The sequence below is a fragment of the Aotus nancymaae genome, unplaced genomic scaffold, assembly GCF_030222135.1.
Source record: "Aotus nancymaae isolate 86718 unplaced genomic scaffold, 86718_ANA_hifiasm-v0.15.2.pri h1tg000011l, whole genome shotgun sequence".
Classification (NCBI taxonomy): domain Eukaryota; kingdom Metazoa; phylum Chordata; class Mammalia; order Primates; family Aotidae; genus Aotus; species Aotus nancymaae.
In genome coordinates, this window is record NW_026988422.1 from 44,359,982 (window position 1) to 44,378,577 (window position 18,596).

At 40.0% G+C, this 18,596-nt stretch overlaps 1 protein-coding gene across 1 annotated transcript in view; it reads right to left on the reverse strand.

The window, feature by feature from the left end:
- Positions 1-392, reverse strand: part of CUNH14orf39 (chromosome unknown C14orf39 homolog) — a 52,818-nt gene extending 52,426 nt beyond the window's left edge. Inside the window, exons 1-2 of the mRNA XM_012435632.3 lie at positions 336-392; positions 188-244 (exon numbers count right to left, since the gene is read on the reverse strand). Coding sequence (XP_012291055.2) covers positions 188-244; positions 336-384 — 106 coding nt within the window. The 5' untranslated portion in view covers positions 385-392. The remainder of the gene's footprint in view (positions 1-187; positions 245-335) is intronic.
- Positions 393-18,596: the final 18,204 nt, after the last annotated feature.

Consider the following 18,596-nt stretch of genomic DNA (forward strand, 5'->3'; position numbering starts at 1 on the left):
TTATTATCAAAAAAACTATAGTTAAATACAACTATTTTGTCTAAGGCAAATAGTTTATTTGTCGCCAGAGAGAACTGACACAAAAGTTATAATGCCAACAATAAGTTGCCCTAAACAGAACAATTGTATATTATATGCTGTAACAAATTAAAAGACTAAAATATCTTGATCATGCAAAGCTACTTACTATTAATTCTTTGAATCATCTCTTCTTTAGTACTTATGTCTTGTTCATACTGGAAGACTAAAATAAATAATTCTCTTGTGACTTCAATTCATTGTTAAAATGTCAAATGATAGTACAAAAAGTTACCTATTTTTCACTTTATACCTACCAAATTCTAGCAAAAGTCTGTCCAAACTGACAAACAGGCTGTCATTCATCTTGGATACTATGTTAAATGAAAAAATATATATTTATAAGGAAAGATTTTCTGAAGTCATATGCAAAACAGCATATATTCGGTAAAGACCTTTTAAATATAGCATTCTTCACAGGAACATGTGGACGGAGCCAGAACTGTAAGGAGAGAGGCCCCCTCAGCCCAAGGTGACATTCCCAGCCCCTTCCTGGGCCAAGCCCAACGTGCACTTTAGCAATCTTTGTTGAGTTGGGGCTTGACTGAAACTTCGGGGATGGGGTGGGAGGCGCACGCATAACCGCTTATGCTTGGGATTGCAACAAGCCTCCGGATCTTCCAGGGTTCACGGACACCCAGATTTCTCCACAGGATATGCCCTTTAAAATAAGCCTCTGAATATGTCCCTTGGTGGCGTGTGTAAGACCACGTGTAGCAAAATCCTAAGAAAGCTCTTCCCCAACAGCCAGGTAAAACCTAGAGAAACAGTGCGATTTCGCAATTACGAATTTACCACGGAGAATCTAAAAAGTGGAGGTTTTCACAGGACTGTCAACTCGCATTACAAGGTACGCCTGAGGCGGGGTTCGCGTCTCCCGCTCTCCTCAGAGCCCAGAAGCCACAGCCCGCGCGCTTCGCGGTGGGAGTTCCCCAGCCAACTCCCACCCTCACAGCCTCCTGTCCTGGAGAACCCTCGCCCGAGGCCGCAACACTGTATCCCGCCCCCACCCCCGCCCCCCCGGCAGCGCCCACAGCCACGGGCAGCACCAACCCGTGGGATAAGGCGACCCAGTTGTTCTGAGGGGCAGGGCCAGCCAGCACCCGCCCACCCACTCACTTGCTCTCCTTCAGGGCCGCCCGCCCAGAGAAAAACCGCCATACACAGCTCCCTTCCCCACGCACCTAAACGGCCCCCGTGACCCCGGACCCGAACGCCCGCACCTTCCCTCCCTGGGGTCCCAAAATCCACTCAGAATCCCCGGGCCCGGAGACGCCCCAGCTGACCCCGACTCCAAACGGCCGGAGTCCTGGCCTGCCCTCGCTCAGCCCCGCCCCCACGCCCCTGGCGCCAGCCCTGAGAGACCCTGCGGAGCACGCCGCGGGAGCGGCAGATCGCGCTGAAGAGCGGCGAGATCGCGGTCCGAACGAGACCTGCGCGGGGACAATCGCTCCTTCCTTGCGGGTGGAAGCACGGAACAAGCCCTGTAAAACCCCGTAAGTGGGTGCTGGAGTCAGAGAAAGGGCCCTCAAAGAAGTGGAGACCTGTCAGGGACCCTCCTGTTGTCTTGAAGACAAGTGTTTTTTAAGGCCTGTTTATTCCTCTTGTAACAAGTTTTTAAACATATTTTGGAGTACAGCAATACATTGATATTAACTTTAACATGAGAGTAAATAACATTCGATTCAATAATCAAAATTTAATTCTGAATCCAGCATTTTTCAAAACATCTTGAAAAGCAAGCACAATTCAAATATATGTTGGTTGAATGGACGTTTTGAGACTGATTCATTTGCTTAGTTTCAAATAAAGCACATTTTCCATCCAAAATGCTATCTTTAGGTAATTTATGCTCTTAGGCTTTGTCTACCTATCCAAAGTGACATAAAGAGTGAAAACAAAATAATTTAAGCAGTTCAGTCCTCCAAAGTGCCTCAATCCTTTGTATATTTCTGGTAGAAATGTTTTTAACTCTAAATGATCTCAATAACTGTCTTAAGTCATCAAAACTTGTAAAACAGCATATTGAAGTGAAAAAGGTTTCAGAAGTTTTTCTTGCTTAAGTGCCGCAGATCAGATATGCATTACCAATTTCATTATAGTGTGCTGTCATGTTGCTCACTAGCTGGTATTAATACCCATCAAAACTAACATATGTTTTGATAATGTAAGAATTTACATTTATTCTTTTGTGTGTGTGAAAAATCTTTTACTTATTTTTTTCCAGCTTTATTGAGGTATAATTGGCAAATATAAATTCTATTTACCAAGTATATGATAATTGGACATATGCATACATTGTAAAATGATTACCACAATCAAGTTAATTTGTGTAACACATTCATCACCTCATATAATCATTTTTGAGTGAGTGTGGTGAAAACCTTTAAGATATACTCTCTTAGCAAATTTCAAGGACACAATACAGTATTGTTAACTATAGTCACTAGTGCTGTACATTAGATCTCCAAAACTTATTGACTCTGCCTAACTGAAACTTTGTACTCTTTGACCAACATGTTTCCTCATTTCCACCTCCTTTCTCCCCCATCTGCTTGCAACCACCATTCTACTCTGCTTCTATGGGCTCAGCTTTTTCAGATTCCACATACAAGTGAAGTCATATAGTATCTGTTTTTCTGTGCCTGACTTATTTCACTTAGCATAATGTCCCACAGGTTCATCCATCATCCATGTTGTCACAAATGACAGGATTTCCTTCTTTGTTGAAGCTGAATAGTATTCCGTGTGTGTGTGTGTGCACCCACACCACATTTTCTTTATCCATTCATTTGTCAATGGATACTTAGGTTGAGTACATATCTTGGCTATTGTAAGTAATGTTGCAGTGAATATGAGAGCACAGACATGTGTTCCACACAGTGATTTTATATTCTTTGGATATATATTCAAAAGTAAGATAGCTGGATCTTATGATAGTTCTATTTTTAAATTTTGAGAAGCCTCTACACTATTTCCATAATGGCGGTACCAATTTGCATTCCCACCGAGAGTGTACAGCTTTTCCTTTTTTCCATATCCTTGTCAACACTTGTTGTCTTTTTAATCATTGTCATTCTAACAGGTGTAAGGTATCCTATTGTGGTTTTGATTTGCATTTTCCTATGATTATTGATGTTGAGCATTTCTTTATATATCTGTTGGCCATTTGCACATCTTTTGAGCAATGTCTTATCAGGTCCTTTGTTCATTTTTAATCAGATTGTTTGTTTTCTTGCTGAGTTGAGTTCCATATTTTAGATGTTAACCCAAATTTACTCTCATTATGTTTGTTTATAATATATTTATTAACTACTTCTTTTTAGGAAAATATAAGAAAACAAATATAAAGAGTACAAAGCTATTTTGTCTTGCTGGCACTACATTGCTATGACTGTCAAGAAAATTTAGTAGGTGAAAAGTTAATCCACTTCAATTTAACATTAGATTTTCTTATGAAAATTTGTAGAAATCTAGAAACACCACCTTATTGAAATCTGAAAATCAATTTGTTTACATTTAAATTCACACCTATACATATCCTAATTACCCTGATAAGAGTATACCTAAGTTCTACCAACACCACTACCACCTATCTTATTCCTTTCCAAAATTTTCTTCTGGGAAAGCAATGAAGATGCTCCATCTACTGGAGAGTTTTAAATAAATTTTATTTTCCCCTCTCCCTATTCCCTCTCACTCCAATGAATTATCGTGCTCCATTTGAAAAATTAAAGAACTTTGACTTAGGTAAACATTTATCCTAACAAATCATTTTCTGGGAAAGTACTCCAATAAGACAATTTTTTTATTATCTATTATTTACACCTTTGCCTCTTGATCCATAATCAGGAATCTGAAGAAATCCATTACTTAAACTTGCTGCTCATTCTAATTGCACAGTACTCCTTTTCTTCCTTTTATTGCCTTATTTATCTAATAGGAAGCTTGTGTCTCCTACCTACAATTCCTCTTTACTCATTTCCTAATTGAACTTTTCAATTCAATTACTATCTCCATCTCATTTAACTACTTTCTCAGGTAATTAAGACAACATTTCAATTCCAAATCTTATGGTCTTTTCTCAGTCTTATCCTCCTCCCTTCCTTTTTTTCTGATTTTCTTCCATATTTGGTTCCATTAAAACTCTCTGCAATCCTAATTTCCAAAACACTACTCTCTTCTAGTTCTCTCACCTTTCCTATCTGCCCCTCAGATTTCTTCTTCTACTTCTTTTCCTCTCGTCATCACCATGGACTCTTACCAAGATTTTTTCCCCTTAACTCTACCCTTCTCTTTTTTGGGGGTCATGCATTCATAATAACTTCAATTATCACACCTGTGCTCATGATTTCCAAATCTATGCTTCCAGTCCTATGCTGTTATCAAGGAGTTATCCAAATATGTATCTTTATATGCTTTTTCATCTATTTTGATTAAACTTGATCCAAATTCAAAGTCAACTCCCATAAATAATTATTCACAAAGTCTTGCTGATTTTTTCTTTAATATATTCTTTATATGCATCCAATCGACTCTATAAACAACCTTTGCAGTCCGGCAAAGTTAAATATGGATTTAACTTCTGGATCTGTCATTTGCAGTCAGGCAAAGTTAAATATGGATTTAACTTCTGTATCTGTCATTTGCAGTCAGGCAAAGTTAAATATGGATTTAACTTCTGGATCTGTCATTTGCAGTCAGGCAAAGTTAAATATGGATTTAACTTCTGGATCTGTCATTTGCAGTCAGGCAAAGTTAAATATGGATTTAACTTCTGGATCTTTGTAGTCAGGCAAAGTTAAATATGGATTTAACTTCTGGATCTGTCATTTATTAAGTCAAAACTTTGGGCAAGTTTCTAACCCAAGCTTTCATTTCCTCAATAAAGTGAGAATTGTAATAACTCCAACATCATAGAATGGTTATAACAATTAAAGAAAATGATTACTATCAAGCTGCTAATATAATGCCCAGCACATGGTATATAGAAAATATAGAACACATTGGAATGAAACTTCTTCAAATTCCAGCTACCAAACATATGATCCTACTTACATCTTCATTATTCTATTCTCCTTCTGTTCTGTTACAATAGTGGAGCTATCTCTCCTCTTACCTAAAGCCAATTCCTCCACCTGTATTTGAGTACCATCTCCTTTTGCCTCCTCAGAAGTGCCAAAATATCAAATATGCCTTTTCTTTCATGTATATTCAATCTCTTCCATTTAATTGGATCCCTCTCATCAGCTTTACACAAAGTCAAGTCTACCAGAAAATCAAAGACAGAATCTTCCCTAGACATTAAATGTTTTATGAGTCAACGTTTTATTTCTCTCACAGCCAATCTGCTTTCTAAATGGTTGTCTAAACTCAGTCTCCCTCCTAACTCATTTCTTACTCCAATCTGCCTTCCAATGCCATTATGCCATAAAATTTGTTCTAAGATGACAATGATCTCATGACACTAAATCCAGTGAACATGTTTCAGTCCTTACTTGACCTGATCTCTGCAGCATTCAATGGTATTTATCACTTTTTCTTCTTAAAACACCATAGTAACTACCTGATTTTTCTCCCATCTCTCAAAATTCTCTCTATCTTCTCTTTCAGCCTTCTCTCCTTCTGTTCAGCCATTAAATGTTGTAAATCTCAGGCTTAGTCCTAGGCCTTGTCTCATCTGTCATCCCTGTGCATGGTTTCTAATGCAACCACTCTACAGGTGACTCACAATGTATATCTCGAGCCCAGACCTCTAGTATCAATCCAAGTCAGTAGTTGCAAACAACAGAAATTGATTCTGGCTGATTTAAGCAAAGGTAAACTTTGTTAAAAGAATACTGTGACCAGGCATGGTGGCTTATGCCTGTAATCCCAGGACTTTGGGAGGTCATGGTGCAAGGATTGCTTGAGCCCAGGAGTTCAAGACCAGCCTGGGAAACACAGAGAAACTCCATCCCTACAAAAAAATAAAAAACAAAAAAATAAAAATAAAAATTGGTGCACACCGTAGTCCTAGCTACTGGGGAGGCTGGGGCAAGAAGATCACTTGAGCCCAGGAGTTCAAGGCTGTGATGAGCTATAATCACACCACTGCACTCCAGCTTAGGCAACAGAGTAAAACCCTGTCTCTAAAAAATAATAATAAATAAATAATAAAAAATGATACTGTGTAATACAAAACTCCCCAGAATAGCTAGAGAACCAGACTCATGTACTATTCAGCAAGAAGCAATAATCAAACTCACACCACAGATTTGGTAGTCAAGACACCATTGCTGCAACTAAGCACTGAGGGCTGCAGCTTACACCACTACCATAAGAACTACCACAACTGCCCTACAAACTGTCTTACTTTAACTATCACATGTTAAAAGAGAGGATTCTTCTAAAGGCATACTTGCTGGTGTCACTCATTCCAATTCTAAATCTTGGGTAGTTATATCTCATTAAAGAAGCCTATGACACATAAATCTCTTCTTCCTCCCAGACTGTTAGGATAAAATATTCTCCAAACATTAAGAACTGGATTTAAATGCTGGGCAGTCAAAAACAATAGCAACTGTCCATGACACTTATCCTCTGAGTTCCAGATCCATGTGTCTAATTGCTGGCATGATAAGCTCTTAGTCCATTCTGTGCTATAACAAAACACCACAAATTAGGTAATTCATAAACAATAGAAATTTATTTCTCACAGTTTTTGAGGTAATTCCAATACTGAGGCACTGGTAGAGTCAGTGTCTGCTAAGGATGCACTTTGCTTCTAAAACGGTGCCTTGTTGCTGTCCTCCAAAGAGGACAAATGCTATGTCCCAACCTGGTGAAGAGGACAAACTCACCCCCTCAATCCCTTTTATAAGGGCACTAATACTAAGCTCTCATCACACCTTTTAATACTATTCCATTAGGGATTAAGTTTCAACATGAATTTTGGAGGGACACAAACATTCAAACCATAGCACAAGTTCAAACACAGCTTGTGTATTCACCCCACTAATGCTGTCCTCTTTCATTCTTTACATTAATGGGACCAGAATCTATTTGTATGTACCAGAAACCTAAACCTTGACAACCTTCCTCTCCTATCATTTCCCCACATGTAATCCATCATAAATCCTACCAATTTTTCTTCTTAAATATCTTCCAAAGATAAAGATATTTCCTCTGAATTATCTTCCATCCAATTTCCTCCATTTCAATTGCCACCATCTAAATCCATTCTCTCACTTGGATTATTGTACTAGCTTCCAAACTGGTTTTGCCACATATCTGCTCTAGCCCTCTTGCCCATTCTCTATCCATCCTGTAACAGAGAAATTCTTAAATGCAAATATTCTCTCTCTTTTTTTTCTCTCTCTCTCACACACATATACCCCTATGTTAAAGCATGTTAATATATTAATGAGTTACTATCATTCTAAGGACAAAATACTTTTTTATTGGGAAAAAAATTCAAAATTTATTTTTCAACAGACAGCATCAGCAGTTACAACTACAGGTGTTTCTCTATAGATCATGTATTCACAAGGCATTACTAGCTCAACAGTGAGAAAGCCACTTGTGTGTTTTCTGCAACAATACTCACTTCACAGTGTGAACAGGTACTATTATTTTGTTCTCTTAAAATTCCAGAAAGAAAGGCACAACTTGGCAAAAAAAAAAAAAAAAAAAAAAAAAGAAAAAAAAATGGATCCTGAAGTCAGATGTAATAACTAAGAGACAAAACTTTGAGTAACAGTGTGGCCTTCAATAAAGGCTTTCCATGGGACTAGAAAAGACTTCTCCACCCTAAAGTTAGGGTCTTTTTTTCTTCTTCCTTGTTAAGCCTTTAATGTATCATTTGCGCAATATTAACACATATACAAAAGTGAATTTTTAAAAAAGAAATAAAAACGTCTTGAATGTTCAGCTGCTCCCACCAATACATCAATCCTTAAGTTTAAGACAGGACCTGGGAATCCTTCAGCAGTCATAAAGTAAGAAAATAGATACTATGGATACAGAAACAGAAAATAAATGAAGTATGGGCCCAGCACAGTGGCTCACACTTGTAATCCCCACACTTTGGGAGGCCAAGGCAAGCAGATCACTTGAGTTTGAGACCAGCCTGGGCAACATGGCAAAACCTTGTCTCTACCCAAAAAACAAAAACAAAACAAACAAACAAAAAAATTAGCTGGGTGTGGTGGTGTGTGCCTGTAGTCCCAGCTTCTCAAGAGGCTGAGGCAGGAGGGTGACTTGAACCTGGGAGGTGGAGGTTGCAGTGAACCAAGATTAGGCCACTGCACTCTAGCCTGGGTGACAGAGCAAGACCCTGTCTCAAAATAAAATAAATAAATAAATGAAGTAGATAAATTAAAGCTTTCACAGACAGCACTTGACTGTTCCAACTTTGCAGCCTCCATGAAATACTTAGGGAAAAATCTTCATAATTACCTGGCATCAGCCTCACCAATGAAATTTTTTAAATTAGTATGTGAACCTGTGATAGAAAACATGCCCTTCCATGAGTTTCATCTCTAGAATGAAAACCCAGATTTTCAATAGAGTAGGCACTGGCAAACTGAATTATGTCACCTAATATTCCCCACTCAGGTGCCCACCTCTTCTAGTGTTCAGGAAGATGAAAGCGTCTGGGAAGTGTGGGAAGGGCATTGGCACACTTGGGGCTTCAAATGAACTGTATTTAAATAAGCACATTGACTCCCTAAGGACTAAAATAAGTCCATATGAGGGTATCCTACTTAAGGTTCTAGGGTTGAAGAAACTTTGTAATTCTACAATCTTAGTATTTTGGAGTTTTTTTAAGGTACACTCAAAACATAACAAAACAAAAGATAGCTACATGGTTAGATGGCACATAAAACAGGTCCCTAAATATATGACAGATCTTGTCCATTCAGCCAAATACAGTTACCTTGTAAGTATACAGTACCCCTTCCCCCGTTATGCTAAGTAGTTATCTTTTCCACTTGGTTCAATAAGCTCCAACTGTTCCACTTTGAAATAGGTGACAGTCTTTGGAAACAGTCACTCTAGGTGTACAGAGTTTCTATGTGTAGTTCATCACAAGTGACAAAGCTACTTTCAAGGCCCACTTCTTCCAAAATTAAAAAAAAAATTCTAGTCTGTATTTGTGTTGGTATAAATTCTTTTTTTAATTTTTCCTTTTTTGTTTTTATTTTTTGCAAAGCAGCATAGCAACAATTGTGATTGTAGGGCTGCCTGAGGTTGCAGACACAACTGTAGACATCATTTGCATATCAGAAAGAAAAAGGAAAACAGGAAATGGAGAAGGATTTCTTAAGAAAATGAAAAAAATAAAAGAGCACAGATTCTAGAGATTACACCAGCTGCATTCCTCCTTCTACACAGGTTCCCATTTGGCTTAGTTGTCCACAGTCTTGTTTTCTTCCAAGAAGCGAGGGAAACTGGTGTTTAGAAACACTGTCAGTAGCTCTTGGTTTTTCCACATTGGCACTAATACCTGATTGGGAGCTAACCATCTTGGAGACAGTACACCATTCACAATGAAAACAGGGATACTGGAAGGGTGTCAACACTGCTGCTCTAAACCACAGAGATCTCATTGTTTTTCATGGCAAGGCCACCATTGAGCATGCTGATGTACTGGTTCCACATGACAGGGTCCACATTCATTAAAGGGGACAGAATTTCCTTGGGAAACTTATCTGAGACTCTCTTTCCATTCATATCTAACATCCATGGTAAGCAAGAACAAGAGTATCTATGATGTTCTTGATAGCCAGGTTCTTTCCATGGCATGTCTAGTTATTGTTTACCTTGTGCACCATATAGTGGCCTTCAAGTTGCCTTTGGTGGCAAAAGGTAGCCCATATATGTTGTACACAAAAGGTTTCTCTCCAGTGTGAGCTTATTCATTAATCTGAAGGCACTAGCAGACAAGAAATTCTTCCCACATCATGTTCAGCTATGTTGCCTGGCCTGTCTGCATGATTGGGCTGCTAAAAAGGTGTCAGTCCAAGAACATGGCCAAGGGTCTGATAAATGTGTCAGAAACTCAACTCTGACATAGATTGGCTGTGTTTGTATAAATATTAATGGGAGACTGCTTCAACCTTCCATCTCAGTGCAGCTATTGTCAGAGCTCTCAACTTTGCCCTAGCATCAGGAGACTCTGATTTGATAGTTTCTGCTTAACTATTGACTGGGTAGAGTGCCTGGAAAGCCATGGTTTCCATGGCATCTAGACTTTGGCTCTCCACTGGACCATTTTTTCAGATGCTCTACCACTGCAGGCTAAAATGGGCAGAACCCACAATCTAGGGAAGCCATCAGGTAGTTAGAGTAGGTGACGCCAAGTGGATTCTAGGAGGAGGTGCAAGGACCTTCAAGGAGCTACTGGGAGCATCCTGACAGCTGACTGTATCTACATCAATGCTTCCTACAACATCATCATGATAGATGGCACTTATATTGCCATTCTCACTGGCCATCACTGGCTCAAGACCAGTAAAATCACAAAGATTCTCCAGCATGTGAATATGTTGGTACAACATGACCACACTGGTAAATTTCTTCTGACTGATAAGGCACAACTTTATAGATGTGTTGGACTGCTGAACCCCAAGGTATGTCTTCAAGTTGCCTTTGGTAGAAAAAGCTTGGCCATAGATCTTACACTGGAACAGTCTCTCCCCAATGTAGGCATGGTAATGCATTTTGAGGGAGATAGAGCAGCTTAAGTTTCAGTGGCAAATGAGACATTCATTGGGGTTGGTGGTGGACTTGTCAATGTTCTCCACAAGTCACTGCAATTTCTGGGTCTCTGACCCTGGTTCATGGGTTCCACTCCCTTGGAGGCTGCCAACTCTTGGGGAATTATAGTTTGGTCCTACCCCAGGTTGTGTGAGTCTAACCTTACATTCCGAAGAAGATCTGAGTGACAGCTCATCAAGCAACAGTTAACTGATGAGGTCCTTGAGCTTAGTCCCCGAAGGGAGATTTTGAGGTGCACCTATGGAGGGCATCCCTGTTACAAAGACAAGTTTGCTGCCTAAAGAGAGACTCTGGTGGCATGGGCACCAGAGGGAATGTCCTGGTCTGCGGCTTGCGAAGATTGTGGAAAAAGTTTAATATCTTGCAGGGACATGGATGAAGCTGAAAACCATCATTCTCGGCAAACTAACATGAGAACGGAAAACCAAACACTGCGTGTACTCACTCATAAGTGGGAGTTTAACAATGAGAAGACGCTGGGCACAGTGGCTCATGCCTGTAATCCCAGCACTTTGGGAGGCTGAGGTGGGTGGATCATGAGGTCAAGAGTTTGAGACCAACCTGGCCAACATGGTGAAACCCCATCTCTACTAAAAATACAAAACTTAGCTGGGCTTGGTGGCACGTGCCTGTAATCCCAGCTATTCAGGAGACCGAGGCAGGAGAATCACTTGGACCTGGGAGATGGAGGTTGCAGTGAGCCGAGATCGCACCACTGCACTCCAGCCTGGCAACAGAGCGAGACTCCATCTCAAAAAAAAAAAACAAAAAACAAAAAACAAACAATGAGAACACATTGACACAGGGAAGGGAACATCACACACCGGGGCCTGGGGGTTAGGGGAGGGATAGCATTAGGAGAAATACCTAATGTTGATGATGGGTTGATGGGTACACCTAATATAGATGGCACATGTATACTATGTAACAAACCTGCACGTTCTGCACATGTATCCCAGAACTTAAAGTATAATATAAAAAAAAAAAAGAGAGAGAGAGACTCAATTCATCTATGGGGACAGGTACAAAGAGTGCATGGGAATGCCATTGCCTGCTCCCATTTTGTCCTGGAACTATTTGCGAAAGTGATTCTTGGGTTACCCTTGGTGGTGAACCCATGACCACAGACAGAGAACATGAAGGGTCTCTCTCCAGCAGGGGAGCAGAGTTTGAGCTACAAGGAGCTATCAGTCCCCAAAAGCTTGCTACAATACTTAATGGCTTTGTCTTTGGCTTTGACATTCACCTCAAGATGTTCCATGGCTTCCCTTTCCCTTTCTTGAGGGAGGTATAGCAGCTTAAGATTCAGTGGCAAATGAGACATTCATTGGGGTTGGTGGTGGTTGGTGGTAGCACTGTAGTGTAGAATACGGAAAGAACTCTGGAAGAGCACAGAGTCCAGGATGTGAGGTAGCAAAGTACTCGGGAGGCAAGACATGACATTCAGGAGCACATGTGTCTCATCCCATTTTAGGGTGAAGGGTATCAGTCCTGGGGAAAAAGAGCTAGCTGTGGAAGGGGTGTTGGCATGAGGTAGCTTGGCTTGTTTCAAGACATCCAGAGACAGACCTTGGCTTCCAGCCTTCTGGCTGAGCAAAGCCACAGCTGCAGAAACCTGTTGGAACAGGTGGCTGCCCAAGGTGTACAGGGTATCACACCCCTGCCCCCATGTGAGTGCAGGAGACCCATGTGTTCACCTGAATTCAGATCTGCTGGGTGAGCTGGATCTGCTATAGCTGCTGCAGACATAGGATCTTCTCAAGGACCCACTGGATACTGTTGGTGCTAGTCACAGAAGCTGATTCATCATACCTTGTTGCCCTATAGTGACCGAAGTCACATTAGTGTTGGCCACTTTGCCTTTGGGTAAATAGCTTATGTTCTGGAGTGCAGGTGGCAGGGTAGTGTCTGTCTTTAAGTACATGACAGACTCTGCACCCAGCTTCTCCTTTATGTCCCCTTAGCTGCCACCATTCTCCCTGTGACCATTCTTACTGCTTGGACTGGGTGGCCGGTGGCCCAGTATAGCTCAAAAAAAGTCTTCTTAAGGCACTGGCCCCTCACTGTCATACATGATGAAGACAGGTGGATTTTTAGTACAATTTTTCTTATGTTCCAAGAACTGAGAGAGGCTAAAGAACTTTGCACAGCATCCTCAGTTTAGTCCTCTCCCAATGAAGCTGCTTTACCGCTGCTTCATTCTCATTCAATTTATCGCCATTTCCTAGATTGGTCATGGGAGTACCTGGCTCCCCTGCCACTAGTGCCACCAGGTTGAATCTGCAAACTCCGTGTCAGCTCTGCAACTACTGCTCACCCTGGTCTTTCTCCAAGGTGATGTGCTGGGGTTTCACCTGCTTATTCATCAAGATGATGCAGTCCCAGCACTTTGGGAGGCAGAGGCGGGTGGATCACGAGGTCAAGAGATCGAGACCATCTTGGTCAACATGGTGAAACCCCATCTCTACTAAAAACACAATAATTAGCTGGGCATGGTGGCATGTGCTTGTAGTCCCAGCTACTCAGGAGGCTGAGGCAGGAGAATTGCTTGAACCCAGGAGGCGGAGGTTGCGGTGAGCCGAGATCGCGCCATTGCACTCCAGCCTGGGTAACGAGCGAAACTCCGTCTCAAAAAAAAAAAAAAAAAAAAAAAAGATGATGCAAACAATGGGTGCTGGGGAGAGCTACAGTTATTTGGCCTACAGCACAAGTTACTGGAGTTGGGAAATTTAGCCCCCTTCAGCTGGAAAGCACAGGTCCTAGTCAAGGACAAAATTCTTATCATGGTCTACAGGGACCTTTATGGTCCTGTCCCTACCTACCTCTGCATCTTCATACTATACTAACTCTGCCTTCCTCTGCAATTCATCCTTATGAACTCCTTTCAGTTCTTAACATGCTCTTTCCATCACAGGGATATTGTACTTGCTGGCTCCTCAGCCTGTAATGCTCTATCCTTCTTTATTTAATAACCTCCTACTCATTCTTCAACTTTAAACTCAAGTATCACAGTCTCAACAACGTCTGTTATAAACACTCATAATTCATGCACTTATCCTTCATAGCAATTAACGCAGTTTCAATTCTCTGTTATTTGTGTAATTATAGTACAAATATCTATCTCATCCACTATACTGTAGCCTCTATGGTACAGGCCCAACTCCACCACCCCCCTGCTCCCCTCTACACACCCCTTGGCACTCAAAACAAATAGGTTATAGCAACTGTTTGTTATAATGGCTATAATCTCAATCAATTCATACGCACTTCTGAGAGAATAAAGTCTAAGAACTGTCCTTATTAGGAAAACAGTCACAGATAAGGAAGAATCCACTCCCTCTGGACTTTTGGTTCTGCAAATCAAAAAATTCCCTTTGGGTAGGACACAGTGGCTCACACCTGTGATCCTAGCACTTTGGAAGGCCGAGGTGGGAAGGCAGATCACCTGAGGTCAGGAGTTCAAAACCAGCCTAGCCAACATGGTGAAACCCTATCTCTACTAAAAATATTTTTAAAAATTAGCCAGGTGTGGTGGTGGGCACCTGTAATCCCAGCTACTCAGGAGGCTGAGGCAGCAGAATCGCTTGAACCTAGGAAGCCGAGGTTGCAGTGAGGCAAGATCGCACCACTGCACTCCAGCCTGGGCAACAAAAGCAAAACTCCTTCTCAAAAAAAAAAAAAAAGAAAAAAATTCCCTTTGTACTTAAGATAGTCTAAGTTGGGTTTCTATCACCTGCACCTACACGTGTCCTGGTAAATGCAGAGTAGAGACGATGAAATTTTGTGTCACTGTACATACCACTTGAAAACTTCCTTGTACCACATTTCTAAGTATCAAAGTCAATTAAATTTTCTTTGTTTAGTCTCCATGAGTTTATTATAATCAGGCATGTTTTAGTATTTTTCATATTCCATTTAGAATTTCTTATACAGATTTTGTTTCCCCTGGAGTTTCTAATTGCACTTCTATATTTCTATACACAAAATAATCCTACATATTCTTTACTATATAATTAAAACTCTTTGGCTCCTTACTAATTGTTGAATGAGCTAACATAATTTCTAAACTCCAATTAAGCACAAACATTTCTCATTGACAGGTCTATACCTTTCCAGGCTAATCACTCAATTTCATTAAAGACTATTTCTGAGGCTTCAGACTGGGTGCATTCATAGGATTAGGGAGATATAGGAAAGGCCAGTTGTCACAGCCCTGCTCCCGACAGTTCTTCAAACTCTAGCCTCATTTTCTGCTCCTCTTCCCCTCCAATTATCTATGTCTACAACACAGGGAATTCAATGGAAAAACTTTTTCATTTATTTTAAACAATACTAAATGTTAATTGTTGTGCTACTCTGTAATACAATGATGCCTTTGTAATCTATGGACTTCTATAGGACTTAAGGCCTTTATAGTAATAACCTCAAACCATGGTGCATTTTCAAATCTCATGTCTGCTTTTCCTACATGTGGAAACTATAAAATTTTGCTGAAGGACATTTAAAAAAAATTAGAATAAATGATAGTCATTTCATGTATTTGAACTGGAACATTCAACATTGCAAAGATGCAATTCATCACAAATTAGTCTATTTATATGATACAATTCCATGAAAACCCCCACCGGACTCTAAGATAGTGGAAAGAAAATTGACAAACTGATCTTAAGGTTCGTCTGGAAGAGAATATTCACAGAACAGCCAAAAAATTTTCTTAAACAATTACTGAAGGGCCAGGCACAGTGGCTCACACCTGTAATCCTAGCACTTTGTGAGGTCGAGGCAGGTGGATCACCTAAGGTCAGGAGTTCGAGAGCAGCCTGGCCAATATAACGAAACTCCATCTCTACTAAAAATATAAAAAATAGCCATGCGTGGTGGCAGGCACCTGTAATCCCAGCTACTTGGAAGGCTGAGGCAGGATAATTGCTGGAACCCAGGAGGCAGAGGTTGCAGTGAGCTGAGATCACGCCATTGCACTCCAGCCTGGCTGACAAAAGCAAAACTCCATCTCAAAAACAAAAAACAAAAAACAAAACTGATAAATAACTCGCCTTACTAGATATTAAAATGTACTTCAATTGCAGTTGTGAAACAATAGGAATAAATACACATATCAATGAAATAGAATAGAAGATCCAGAAGAATTTCTATGTATATAAATTTAGTATGTAATAAAGGTGGCATTTCAAATCTGTGGAAAAAGAATAGCTCAATCAATAAATAACAGTGGTGAAATCAGAAAATGATTTGAAGAAGAAAAAAACATCTGCTGTTAGATTTCAAACTTACAAGAGACCACAAAATAAATCCAGAAGTATTAAACAGTTTTTAAATGTTTTTAACCTAGGAATAGTAGTAGAAGAAAATATGAATTATTTTTATAGCTGGCAAGGTTAGAAATACTAAGCATGGCCCCCAGGGCAGAACTGGATTTGATAGATTTGACTTTGTAAAAACTATAGGTGATTGCCTGTAGGCAATCAACACCATAAAGTTAAAAGGCAAGTGAAAAATTGTGAAGAAATATTTGCAATACATGACCAGAAAAAAAATATATTCTTAATATTTGTAGTGATCTTACATATGATTTTGAAAGAACAAACATTCCAAATGAGGGATATAATTGGAAACTTCTCCAAAGAATAAATATAAGTGACCCATAAATATACAAAAATGTGTTACCTCATTAATAAAGAAATGCCCATTTAAAAAAATGAGAAACTATTTTTCATCTATCAGGTTGGCAAAGATTTATAAGAAGATTAATGACCAGAGTGTGAGAAGGGAATGGTACTCTTTCTAAAAAAATTTTTTTTAAATTTTTTTTTGAGGCAGAGTTTCACTCTTGTTGCCCAGGTTGGAGTGCAATGGCAGAATCTTGGCTCACTGCAACCTCTGCCTCCCGGGTTCAAGTGATTCTTCTGCCTCAGCCACCCAAGTAGCTGGTTACAGGCATGCACCACCACACGTGGATAATTGTGTACTTTTAGTAGAAATAGGGTTTCACCATGTCAGTTAGGCTGGTCTCGAACACCTGACCTCAGGTGACCAACTCACCTCAGCCTCCCAAAGTGCTGGGATTATAGGTGTGAGCCACCGCACCTGGCTGGGAATGACACTCTTATACAGAGTGAGTGGAAGTAAAACTTGGTAAAAATCTTTTTGGATGGCAATTTGGAAGTATGTATCAATTTTTTAAATATTTTTTCTTTAACTAAAATAACCAGCTTAGAGTATGTATCAATTTTTTTTTAATGTGTATACCTTTTGACCCATTCATTTAACATCCAATAATTTGAAGGAAAAAACTGGACAATGCATAAAGATATTCATTGCTTCACTGTTATAATGGTGAAAAAATGAAACTAACTTAAACATCAATAGGGAATGGTTAAATAAGTTGTAGTATTTATGCTGCAAAATACAATGTAACCATTCAAATGATAACATATTTATGATCAAGAAAATTAATCACAAAATGTTATCAGGAAAAAGTTATAAAACAGTATGGATAATATGATGGTATTTCCATCAAAGGGAAAAAAGTGTGTGTCTCTGTGCGTAGAGTAAAACGTCCATAAGGATATGCACCTACCACTAATAGTAGTTAACTCTAACAATGGCACTACAAGTAACTCATTTTTGACTCACATAACCATAGTGCTTGGATTTTTATTTCAATGACCATGTATTGAGTTTATAAGAAGGAAAACAAACAAACGAAAAAAGGTATTTCCAGTAGGAAAGAAACCTAGCACTTCAGATGAGGGCAATACATGAGAAAAGAGCATAAATAGCAACAGATGAACTAGAGCAGAGGGAAGAATGGAGAGGAATGTGTGTGTGTGTGTATGTGTGTGTGTGTGTGTGTGTATGTGCATGTGTGTGTGAGTGTGTGTAATAAGAATAGACTGTCTAGGGCCAGGTGAAGGAGGATCACTTGAGGCCAGGAGTCTGAGACTAGCCTAGGCAACATAGAGAGACCCTGTCTCTACAAAAAAAAAAAAATTATTAATTAGCCAGATGTGATGGTATGGACCTGTAGTCCTTGCTACTCAGAAGACTGAGGTGTGAGGGTGGCTTGAGCCAGGAGTTCAAGTTTGCAGTGAGCTATGATTGTGCCACTGCACTCCATCCTGGACAACAGAGTGAGACACTGTCTTTAAAAAAAAAAAAAGCAATCACATGAAGCCTTATAAAATACAGGCAGAAAGAGTTTTCACATCCACACATCCATCCACATAGGGGAGAAAGTAATGTGAAGAAGGAGGCAGAGATTGGAGAGATGCAGCCACCAGAAGCTGGAAGGGGTATAAAGAGGCTCCTCTAGAGCCTCTGCAGAGGATATCGCCTTGTCAACAGCTCAATTCAAACTTATTGCCTCCAGAACTGTGAGAAAATAAATTTTTGTTGTTTTAAGCCACCCAGTTTGTGGCAATTTCTAACGGCACCCACAGGAAACAAATACAGTGGCCATTTGGGGAATTTCATGTAAGCTATCTATTGACTTCTTTAGACTAATTTATTGCAACACAGTGGTCCACAGAATAGGAAGTCCTATTTCAAAACAACCTATTGCTTGGAAAGTTTTGAGAAACCTAAGGCAGCCACCAAAAGATTATGAGACCCAGGACAAGATAGAAAGTGATACATCACTAAGACAATATAAAAGGCCTAACTGATATTTTAAGTGGATGATTGCCCACAAGAGGGGAACTAACACTTGTTGAGAATTTAACTATGTGTCATGC